Source organism: Typopeltis vanoorti, chromosome 3, assembly GCF_054136105.1.
Source record: "Typopeltis vanoorti isolate ZY-2024b chromosome 3, IOZ_Tvanoo_1.0, whole genome shotgun sequence".
Classification (NCBI taxonomy): Eukaryota; Metazoa; Arthropoda; class Arachnida; order Uropygi; family Thelyphonidae; genus Typopeltis; species Typopeltis vanoorti.
In genome coordinates, this window is record NC_143551.1 from 96,045,551 (window position 1) to 96,057,983 (window position 12,433).

At 33.9% G+C, this 12,433-nt stretch overlaps 1 protein-coding gene across 6 annotated transcripts in view; it reads left to right on the plus strand.

Moving 5' to 3' along the window:
• Positions 1–12,433, plus strand: part of LOC150108403 (protein O-linked-mannose beta-1,2-N-acetylglucosaminyltransferase 1-like) — a 378,713-nt gene that overhangs the window by 294,179 nt on the left and 72,101 nt on the right. Inside the window, exon 21 of one of the 6 annotated variants that reach the window (XM_090415826.1) lies at positions 8,091–8,655. The exons of the other annotated variants lie outside the window; for them this stretch is intronic. Within the exon in view, the coding sequence (XP_090271952.1) occupies positions 8,091–8,205 (115 nt within the window). The 3' untranslated portion in view covers positions 8,206–8,655. Of the gene's footprint in view, positions 1–8,090; positions 8,656–12,433 lie in introns of those variants that run through there. 6 annotated transcript variants of the gene reach the window in all.

Below are 12,433 nucleotides of genomic sequence, written 5' to 3' on the forward strand. Positions count from 1 at the left end.
TCTGTGGTCAGGTTTTTATTATACTTTGGTCCCCATCCCACCATGGCACTAATATTACAAGTGGAAAGTGCAGCTGTCTTACACTTCCAGCTCAAGCTCATTAAAACTAAAATGACGTGGGTGGGAGGGGACTTTCTTCGTAAATTGATTAAATCCCTATTTTACTCTTGACTTCATCTTAAAGGTGGTATTACAGACTGATTACAAAGAATCAGTAGCAAAGCTATTCACTTGGCTAATCATTAAAATAAACAATAAAATAATTCGCAATAATAATTTATTCGCAAATTTCTTTGACTATCATTAGTTAAGAAAAGAAAATTCCTATCAAGATACATAAATCTTTCATATTTTTGGAGGTTTTCATTGTATGTCAGTAATGTTTAAGAAGAAGAATGAAATATCTATTTCGCACCAAGTACATTTTCTTCATATATCTGTTCATAAAAAAACATCCATAATGCCCTAAAATTTAAGTAAAAAGCCAATGACATTATAAAAAAAAAGGAGCGGGGGGGGGGTAGTCCTAAACAAAAATAGGCTAAATAGCTTTAAAAATAATATTTACTTAGAGGAGTAACATGGGAATTTTCCCAGAAATAATACTTATAAGTACATAGACTTCTGAAATAAAATTTCTGAAAGCGATAACATCGATAGTGAGCAATATACCTTTTGTGAAGTTATCGTGCAGTACATTTTGACTTTGAGATTACATAAGGTAATAAACCTCTAAAATTAATAAGATTTAATTTTCTCGAAACGCTTACCTTTTTTCAAGCCTTATTGGAAGATACTTTAACCTGTGTAACAGCAGAAGTATAAATCTTAATCAGTATAGTGTAGTAAACCAGTTTGTTATAATCGGAAACAACTTGACTAATCATTAAAATAAAGAATAAAATAGTTCGCAATAATAATTTCTTTGCGGTGCATTAGTTAAGAAAAGAAAATTCCTATAAAGATACATAAATGTTTCAGGTTTTTTGGAGAGTTTTCATTGTATGTATGTCAGTAGCTTTATTTGGGATTTTATTTTAATAAGGCTTCTGTATGTTAGATTTTTTCAAAATCGTGGCGAGATTTTGAAATTTTATTTCTCTTTCTCCCTCATCAGCAGCAGCGATTTTTAACACTTCCGTTCTCATCGTTTAACTAGTTTCCTCTAAATGTGAAATATAAATATAATCAGTTTTTCTCTCTAAATGTGAAATATAAGCTAACTTGCCGCTGATAAATTTCGTCTAAACGAAAATGGAGTGGAGTATAGACGAGGACACTTTCTCCGCAGAAATTCTACAACTTGTATTGTTTCGACCAAACTGGAATAGTGTTTATTTTAAGAATTTTATTCCAATCAGACTAAATTAAAGAGGTTGTCGTTTCCTATGCAGACACACTATAGGTTAGAGTTCAACTCATTACGACGAAATTTTAATTAGTTGTTTCTGAAGGTTCTTGAAAAACTCAGCCCAGTAGACTGAAATAAAGGGTGAATTTTCAGCAGGAAATTTACTTTCTACTCAGTCTCTACAGACAGCATCGTTCGACCAAATGTAGAATATGTTGATTCTAATATTTCTTACGCTTTATAATTTCAGCTCAATCATATTAAAATGAAGGGATGACTTTCTTGCAGATCTTCTCTACAGGTCGCATCTTTAGTTTTTAACCAATTTTGTAATATAGTTATTCCTTGCGTTGCTTAATTAGAGTCCTCTGTGAAATTCAACCCAGTCCGACTAAATTTCAGAGTTGCCTTGAAAACACACGCACACTTCTGCAGGAACGTTGTTCGATAATGAATAGCACCTCCATTCCAAATTTGGGCAACATTTTTGAATATAAGTTTTGCTTAAGATTCCCCCAGACAAGTTGAATGCCGAAAATATAGGGCGGAGGTACAGAGGAGGGAGAATGCCGAAAATCGGCTCTAAGTTCAGTTGTGATAATGAATGTTGCTACCCTACCGCAATGCAATTACGAAACACGTAATTTTATGGTCTGCAATAATTTCCGTACTTATCTAGATATGTACCGTAGACATAACATTGTTTTGCTTATTTTTTTCCTTTAAGTAGTCCATCTGAAACGAAAATGACTTCAAATTAAAAAAAAAAAAAAAGTAGTTCTAAATACCAAATTGAATTAAATTCCATCAAAGCATATAGAATTATGATTATCATTTGGAATTGTTTCGCCATTATGACGGTCCAGTTAAAGCGAGAAAAAAAAAGAATATTAATTAATTATTATTATTATTTCGTGACACCTTCAAAGACTCATCGAGGGAGGGCACCCACTCTACGACCCTCCATCTCCATCTACTGCTCACCACCACTACACCAGTATTTTTTGTCTGTAAATTGCGTGTGTCCTAAAGGTCGATTTGTCTGTATGCGGAATGAAAACCCGAGTTTCCTGGAGAAAAAAAGCCCTGCTATATATTACTTCAAATATTTTTTCTAATAAAAACGAAATAATAACGTAAAAAAATGTGTTTCTTCGAGTAGTCTTATAATTAGGACCGGATTAACAACTAAAATTACTGTTCTGTACCTTATACATATAGTTCATGTCATGACTAAATAAACATTGTCTTAATGGGTTTAATTATTTGCATGCAATATAGTTTGAAATTGTTCAAAGTCGTATTTTCTATTTACGATGTTTTCACAATAATTATCATAATGTCTTTAACAAATTGACATTACTTGAAGAACTTTAAAAAAAAAAAAAATCAGTCATTTTTCCTCTCAGAAACTCAGATTGGTCATAAAGTAATAATTCTCACCTACTATACTATGGTTACGGAAATATTATGGGTCTTAAGATTCGGAAAATACCAAAGAGTAAGACATCTTGATATTGTTCAGGGTTGAATTTTCGATTGTCGTATTTCCATTGTTTTCACGAGAGCAATCATGTCTGTGTCAATTTTATGTTATTAAAAAAGGCGTCTTTTTTTTATATCAAAATTTCTAACGTGTTTGTGAAAGATTTATCCATTTTTGACTGTGGTACCCGACACGCTTTTGCATTGACTATTTTGCCTCTACAAACGGTCTGATCGAAACCAAAATTGAAATGACTCGATATTTTAATATAGATCATAAATACTAAATATTATTAAATTAATATAGGAAGTGCAAAATTATTTTGCTAATAAAAATTATTAAATCGACCAAGCCAAAATTGAATCACATGTATATCTTGTGTACATGCTAAAACTTAAATTTTATTAAAGTTTTAGCATTTTATTTAGCAGAATGGAGTTACTGCAGTATATAAAATTTTGACACGTTTTCCCTGTAAATCGTCCGATTGAAACTTTGCTGACACGTTTTATAAAGATTCCGAATACACGATTTTAATAAAATCGACAAATCAGAATAACTTGATAGATGAACAGACACAACAAATCTAAGCAGGTATTTACACATTTTGTGAAATTACAGAAATAAGTTAGCATCCCCACGAATTATTATTTGTATCTTAGACACTGTCGTTTTAGATAAAAATATTCAATAAACTATAGCCACAAAGTGCTGAAAAAATTTAAATAAACAAGAACAGTGCTCTAATTAAACGAAGTGTTAGTGGCTGCACCTTTATTATATAAATTAGCTCCTCGGTCATTAGCACTGACAAGGCAATAATTCTTCCTGTTATCTGATATTGGCAGTGTTGACTTGCTTCGTGCCTCAGATGTTTTTATTCTCTCACTCTTGTTCTTCATGATTCGTATCGTTGTTGCTAAATAAAGACAGCAATAAAGACTTACAAAAAAAAAAAGGCTTTTCTAACGAGTAAGCGTTTTTTCCCTTTGTTTTTAAAAATTACTAAATTTACCTCTATCTATCTACAGATCTACAGGTTACTTCCCATTTAATTATCTGCTTAATACATAGTTATTTAGTATTTTTGATTCGATAGTTACGAACAATGTCGATCTTCTTAAATATCTGTTGCTAAATTTATTTCCTCGTAATTCACAATGATATTGCTTATATTATTATAAGTAATAGTCCCTTCCTCCCTTAATTACTTTTCCAGTTTTTTAAACAATTTAACTCCTTTCTCCTGTGTTTTGGAAAGATTGGCAGGAGTTGCATAGTGAATACCACAGTGCACTCTTACCCGATATAAATCATGTGTCTGTATAGATCCGCTAGTATTTGCTGAGAACTACACTATCTGATCAAAAATATTCCGATCCCTCTCTTCATCTGAACTCTCACTCTAACATGAAAGGTACGTTACTGCGGTAATCCCCTTCCATTCTTCCAGAACAGTATTAGTGAGCTGGATCATTAATGTCGAGCGATTCAGTCTGGCTGGCAATCGGCGTTCCAGTTCATCCCACAAGTGCTTGATGGAGTCAAGTTCTTCAACACCCATCTCATGAAACCATTCATTCACAGACCTAGCTTTGTGGACGGAGGCATTTCCTGTTATGGGGGGTGTGGGGACTATCTCGAACCATGAAAATCAATCCCAGACCATGATGTCGCTTCCAAATTTTATAGATGGTACAATACTTTCGAGCAGGTAGCGTTCTCCTGGCATCTGCCAAATTCAAATTCGTCCCCCGGACTGCCAGATGGTAAAGGGCGATTTCACTCCAGGAAACTTATTTCCACTGCTCTATGCCGACGAGTGTTTTTCACCACTCCACCCGACACTTGACGTTGCCCTTGCTGATGTTAGGCTTGTGTGCAAGTGAGTGGTCGTGAAAACCCATGTTCTTCAGCCTGACGAACAGTTGTAGTGCTGGCATTGCTTTCAGAGGCATTTCGAAACTCGATAACGAGTGTTTCAAGTACAGAAGATTTTTTCGCGTCAGGCACTTCAGCACTCGACGGTCCCGTTCTGTGAAATTATGTGTCTGAGATTACTTACTGTTGTTGCTCCTAGGCTTTTCCATTCACAGTAACATCACTTACAGCTGATCGTGGCAGGTGCAGTAGGACAGAAATGTCCTGAACTGGTGTTGCAGCAAAGGTGACATCCTACAGTAGCGCCCACGTCGAAAATTACTAATCTTTAGTATGACCATTTTACTGTTAATGTTTGTCGATGATGATTGCAAGGGTCGTGTTCTTCCTTTTATAGCTGTTAACAATGGTTGTGTGCATATAACTATATCTAGTACTACGAAGAGCTTTCCAGAAATTTTTGATCAGATAATGTAGAAATAATCAGAGATTTGCACAGTGCTATGTCTTCCTTAACTTAGAATTGTTTCCGTTAGAGGAGTGGATCTAACTTTCCAGGTCAACAAAGCAATCAATGTTTGAAATGGAGGAAAAGATCTTTCAAAAAACTTCAAGATTTGGCGAGATCGTACTAACGACGTTCTCATTAGCAAGCACATATTTGTCCCAAAAACAAACTGGATAGCAAGAAATAAACGAAAGTTGTTTTTCTTCTTTTAGAATCGCGATGAATTTGCTAGAATTATTTTCGATTCGAATTGTTTTGTAAGTAAACAATATTCCCTTTCATATTTAAAGTTTGATCAAAACCTGAGACACTTTATTCATCTGTGAAATGGTTCACAGAGACATACCACTGCTATGTGTTGCATGAAATTACACTCTGCTTATATTTAAAAGTCTGTCCGTAAATAACGTCAGAATATAACCTGGGTAATTCTACCGGACCGTGAACTGTAGTGTTGAACTGTTTAATCTATCGATCCGCTGTGCAATCATCTAGGAAAAATACGATTTTTTTAATATTTTAGCCGAGGAACGAAGAAAATGTTCCAAGTTTCTCCATGGAAATAATGCCACAGAATTCAAATCGAAACTATTCAATCTTATGGATTCTAATTTAAGAAACAATATGATCATGTCTCCATTTGACTTTAAATGTGCACACTTGTTCTTTGTTTTGCGATGTTTTTATTTCGTGTAAGTATAATAGTAAGAAAAAAAAAAGACAGAAGGATCTAACAACTAAATTGTATGGTTATCGGAATAGACTATACCGTGTAAATATCTGTTCAGATGCTTTATCTACTTATTTTCCGCGGTAACGAGAAGGTTTTAATTTTATATTTAAGATTAAATAAAGTGTAGATGACATAATGCGAGTTTTCATTCCGTGACTTGTCCTATCGTGTTTAATGGATTAATCAAACTTTTTTTGACAATTGGAACACTACATTCAGCTCTCGTTAGAACAGTATATAGATACTAATATAGGTTTGATGCACTTAACGTTGTAATTGTATATTCGTGCACTTGAGGGGTCTACTTTATATTTACTTATTAGTTTTGATGACCGAAAATTTGAATAATCGCAAATATTTATTGGAATAAAATAAAATTACCAATAAATTTGGTTTCTTCTAATTAAAATGAAGTGCAAGCGATGCATTATTTGAAATTTATCACGATTCATTTCTATGTTCTGAGTAAACTATGTGCTGAAAATAAACAGAGTTCGCGTGAAGAATCTTCACGTGCCAAATTTGTTTTCTTGCGCTTGGATAAAAGATTAAAGATGAATATAATTTCTTGGCATTTTTAATTTTTTTTTTATAATGATGTGAAAAAACTTTCTACAACTTAGCTCTAATAATGTTCGTGTTTGGATGTCAATTCCAGGGAGTAGAACGGTTCTGCTTCATGGTAGGGTTTTGCCATCGAGTAGAGCCACCGATGAGATTTTGATGAGTTTAGGGGTGATTCCTTTGGGTCACTCATTGAGATTTAGAGTGATTTTATTGATCACTCAGAGTTTTTCGAGGGAGGTGCCACCTGCACTTTAACAGTACATCAATAAAAGTCGAAACCATCTCGGGCCCTTCCCAAAATGCATAGTATTATACACACCCGAAAGGATACGTGATTTGCATTATGGGACGCTAAAGCAATTAATGCGAAGTCATTTTTACCACTTCTAACTGAAGGCTTCACTCCCGAAACCCAATGAGGTACGCGAGTGAGCATACGGCTTCAAAATGACGTCACATGAGAATAACTAACTTACTGTCTATATACAGATAGCCTAGTCGTGAAGATCCGTACATACCAGATTATAGAATAATTATATAGAAACAAACAAATATCAGTAATTTACCATTTTTCATATTTATTATATATATTAAGTTGCTTTTCTTTTATTTATTTCATATATTTACATGATTTTTTTCTGGAATGTTTCGCATAGTTTGCACTCCTGTAGTTACGTAGTTCATTGAAGCAGTTTTAAAATGTTATACGGGCTGATTCTTTTCAAAAAAGTTAGCTCAAAATCAGAAGTACTTTTAAAGAATATAATGAATCTGTATTCCATAGAACTTACTTGAATCAGAAAATACCCTATGGATATGCTAATACAGTGTGGTGGGCATATTGCGTACGCGCCCTCTCCACTGGAAGAGTGGCAAGACTGGCGGACCAGCTACCTCTGCTGACAGTAGCTCTTCTCTGACCTTCTAAACTTTTTTTCATAAAGATCTCGTCTGAAAATTTTGAAGTTGAATATTTTCATTTACAAATCTGGGTAATTCGACCTTTCATTTGAGCCCTTTGGGGTAGGATAATATTGAAAGTGGGGGATCAGAACGGTGTAGGAAGAAAGTTTTGTTGTTATTAAATATATAGATATATATGAAGAACTCCAAATTTTCTTCATTTTATGAGATTGTAGACGTGTAGGTGTTGTTTTCCTTATTTATTTTTAGTATGACTCAGCATGCCTAAAATGCACAGCGAAGAATATTTCTATGAAATTAGTTTATGTGGGTAGAATTTAATGATCTGCTAGATATGAAACGACCATTAATATCGGCCAAAACTGCTGAATCTGTTGCAATGATAGCGTGTTCTAGTACAGTCATCAAAAAAGGGTCATAAAAGTCTTAAAAAGAATCGTAAGACATTCTTCAGTTTCTACTCTCGCTGTACTTATGAAAACATTTCAGGACGAAAATAAGTCGTTATTTGCATAATGATATGCAAATCTGACCTTTTTAGAGATTTTTCTAATAATTTCTTCTTAAAATTACGTAAAGCATATATGTTAAACATGTTGATACACATTTATATAAGTCAAATTTATCCCTTTCATTTCAGCACTTCACTTCAACACTTCTGTTCCGACGTAAGCAACTTTTTCAATATGAGAAAGTTACTTTCTGCAGCACGATCTGCTGGAAGCAGGTGGTTCGTTTACCGTGGACAAGCCTAGGAAACTCGAACGCAGCAACGTCCTACTATCTATAATGTGTTCGGAATAGAAGAAAGCCCTAGGAATATCGCTTAGCGAGATAAGTGATTGTTGTGCTTACGTGACGCGTTAAGGGGGATTGTTATCTGGCTCATTTAAAGGCGCGTGCTTTGAAAGTGTGGATAGAAGGTACCAAGATTGAAAATTTTGTTGACACTTCGCCTCTTCGCGTTCTCACGAATCCCTGCTGTCTGTGTAGACAATTTTGTGGTGGAACATGGAATAAATGAAGAAAATCGGTTTATTGCACCCCCCATTGCTTGTTGAAGGACTTGATCGCTCTTTTTTTTTTTTGCCTGTATTTACTTGAACTTAATAACAAAAAAGTAAAATGTGTATATTACACTGCTGCTACTCACGAAAATATTATAGCTAAATGTAGGATGGGCTTTATTACATCTGTTATTTCTAAAATGAACTTTGTCATCACGTTTTTTTTATGATCTGTAAACTAGCTATTAAGTTTGAATTTTCTTTTTTTTAAAGTCCATTTAAAAAAATTGTTAAATTAAATGCACTGAGACAAGAATTTTATACCCGCAGTACTAATACAATACTAATAAGAGTATACAAAGATGAAAATCGATGAACATATAAATTTTGCTATAACTAAAGAGTTTATTCATGCAGATGGAAATCATTGAGCTCCACTCCTACAGATTCTTTTGTGTTATAAAATATTCTTAGGTTTTATTAGTGATACTGATCATGAAATTAAAAACTGTATGTTTCTATTTGCAGGCAATATAAAAATAAGAGAGCTAGTTAACCTCTCCTACTCTAATCTCATACATTTACATCTACATAAATTTAGGTAGATTTAAATTGGATATTTCATTGAACTGAAAAATGACAATCAATGTTTAAGAGAGAAACAATGTCTGGAAAACCGTCTTAAGGAAAAGAGCTGCGTAAGACCAACTTAAAATGTAAAGTTTATCCGGGTAGCAAAAATTCAAAGATTGACTGCTATATTCAGTAAAAGCGTCAGTCTCTTTCAGGGTGCTTTAATTTTCAGGGCTTTGATACTAGATGCATATATGTAATTATACCCACAATAGCATGGGATATAATTACAAAAGGATGAAAAGCGACCAATTATATTGATATTTACAATGAGTAAGTATGCTTCTGTTAACAACACACTATTTTGTAAGTTACAAAGCTTAAAGACAAGAATAATCGAAGTGTTAAAAGTTGTTTTGGAACGAATAAGTTGAATTATAGGGATATTTTTTAATTTTCCCAGGGATCGCGGAACATAGTTTAAACCGGTGCATCACAATAAAATCTACTTAAGAAAAGACTTATTTTGAAAGCTTAACTAATCATTGAAATCCCAGGTAAAGATGATCAAGCCCCCCAACAAGCTAGCTATAGGAAGTACAATAAACCGATACAGTACTTACCTGTTGGCTGTTAATTTAGTACTAGCATTCTCTCTCTCTCTCATCTTTCGCTATATGTATACGGGCACACACATATGAAGAAGTATGTTGTTTCAAAAAGTACACTTAAAGGGAATGAAAACTAGATCGTTGAGTTTGAAATTGGTGTAAAATATATAAATAGCGACTAGATGCTGCTCACAGGTTCTTAAAGTATACGAAATATGGATATTAGTTCAGTTGAATAGGATCTAACGAAAAGGTTAAAAATATGCGTATGACATATTTATAAAAACAAACAGACATCTTTGTGATAGAGAATTGCTGTGTTCTGAAAAGAAAGCTGTAAATGGGGTCGTGTTAATTTTGTTTGGTCCTAATATGTGCGAGGCGAATTTGTACACGATTGTTTGAAATAAACAATGTCTGGAAAACCGTCTTAAAGAAAAGAGCTGCATAAGAATGCCGATTTCAGAAAGAAAATGTTTATTTACTAAGTATTTACGTGCTATCATAAATAAGGACGTCATGAAAGATCGCTTTTGAATGAAAGAAACTCTTTCTTTATTATTATTATTTTTTTTTTCCGTGAAGAATGAAATGGAGGCATCAGCAAAACGGCATTAAATTTTCAGGCAATGAGCAAAAAGGCAGCAAATTTAAAATTCATTGGAATGAATCAATAAACAAGAAGATTGGGGAGCTTAATGATCGAACAAATGCCCTCATCTGAATATTATCAGAATTTTCGGTGCATTGATTTACATCGGAAATGAAATTGGTAGACGAAAGGACAAAATTTAGAGAGTGGCCAGTATTTGCTTGAGGGTAATATACCTTGTTGCTTGCCAGTTGAAGAACTTACCACGTTAGTTCTGCCTTTTGCAAAGGGAATTTACTTACAAGATTCCCCCTTTTCACACAGGATATCATCAGCATTAGCTTGAATTTTTTTGAACCTTTCCTTAGTATATGGAGATTATGCATCATAGAAAAATAATCTATTCCGGCAAATGATTGTTAATTAAATATTAGTCTTACGGATGATGAAGTAGCTGGCTGTTGGTAAATTTTTCTATTAGTTTGAAAAGAATTAATGCGGAAACAATGGTAAACATGATAACAATGACACAAACGAATTACTACACAATATGATCACCCGGCCAACAGATCTAATTAAAAAATTAAAATCCATGCACCCTCTAACTCCAAGACTTTATGGGGGTTCCAAAAGTTCACAAAGATGATATTCATTTACGCCCCATTGTAGATGGCATTAACTCACCTACCTACTTATTGTATAAGTATCTCTCTAAACTCTTACAGCAACATATCCATAACTCAGTTATGTCCGAAATTCACAACATTTTGTGGACAAATTAAAAAACATTACTATATCTGAAAATGATCTACTTGCAAGCTTAGATGTCACTTCTTTTTACAAACGTTCCTGTGGTGGAAGTTATCAACATCTTAGGCACTTTATTACCACAAGATATAACCTCACTGTACAATCCTTGCCTAAATTCAAACTATTTTTCTTGGAAGAAAACTATTTACCAACAATTAACTGGCCTGGCAATGGGTAGCCCCCTTTCACCTTCTTGTGCTGACCTATTTATGGAGGATCTCGAAAATAAAATTCTATCTCAAATAAATCCTAAACCAATAATTTGGTGGAGATATGTAGATGATATCTTCATTGTATGGAACCACAACAAAGATGACCTAATTGATTTTCTCAATAAAATCAACTCCTTTCAACATTCTATTAAATTTACTCTAGAACTTGAAAAAGACAACTACCGTTCGTAGACATCTTAATTAAGAAACAAGATAATGACCTTATGAACCTATCAGTCTACGGGAAACCTATGAATTCATGACGTTATCTACATTTTAGCTCCTTACACCACATTTCTCACAAACTCAGCATAGTACACATACTAAAGAAAAGAGCTGTCCGCATTACAACAGATGAAAAGGACCTCCAAGATGAATTAACATTGATATCTAATAACCTCATCTTGAATGGCTACCCACGAAGACTCGTCAACAAATTCCTTTTCTCTGAGCCATCACAAAGAGAACGAGAAGACACTCAATATATTACAACAATTGCCATTCCGTATGTATCAAACCACACAAAATAAGAGTGACATTCAAATCTCTAGAAACAATTCGTAAACTACTACGATCTCCAAAAGATACCCATCATTTCTATAAGTATGCTGGAGTCTACAATATCCCATGCTCGCGTGGTTCAAGTTACATCGGCCAGACTTCGAGAAACCTCGAGATTAGACAGAAGGAACACATGGGTTATGTTAAAAACAACAGACAAGACAAATCAGGCCTGTCATCCCATTTCTCCATAACAAACCACATCATTGAGTGGGACAAAAGTTGTACTCCTTACATAGAAGAAGACTACCACTCTCGAATGTTTAAAGAAGCAGCCATAGTAATACGCACTACAGATAACCTTAACAGGAGCCAAGGTTTAATACTTCCAGAGATATGGAAAACTCTAATTAGATCTCTGAACACACAAGAAATGAACTTTAATGTTAACTATAGAACGTTACTTAGCAACAACTAGTAAATCATGTACACAATACGTGTATTATTCACGTTCAATGCTATTTTGGTTTGTAACTATAATTTTTAGAATTTACAGTTAAGATCTATTTTGTGATATGTTTTAACCTCAGTGCTTGTACCCTGACGATGTTAACAGCTTAAGTTTGGTGAAACTAGTCAGTATTAAAATACTTATCCGTTTACTCTTGATCAATGTT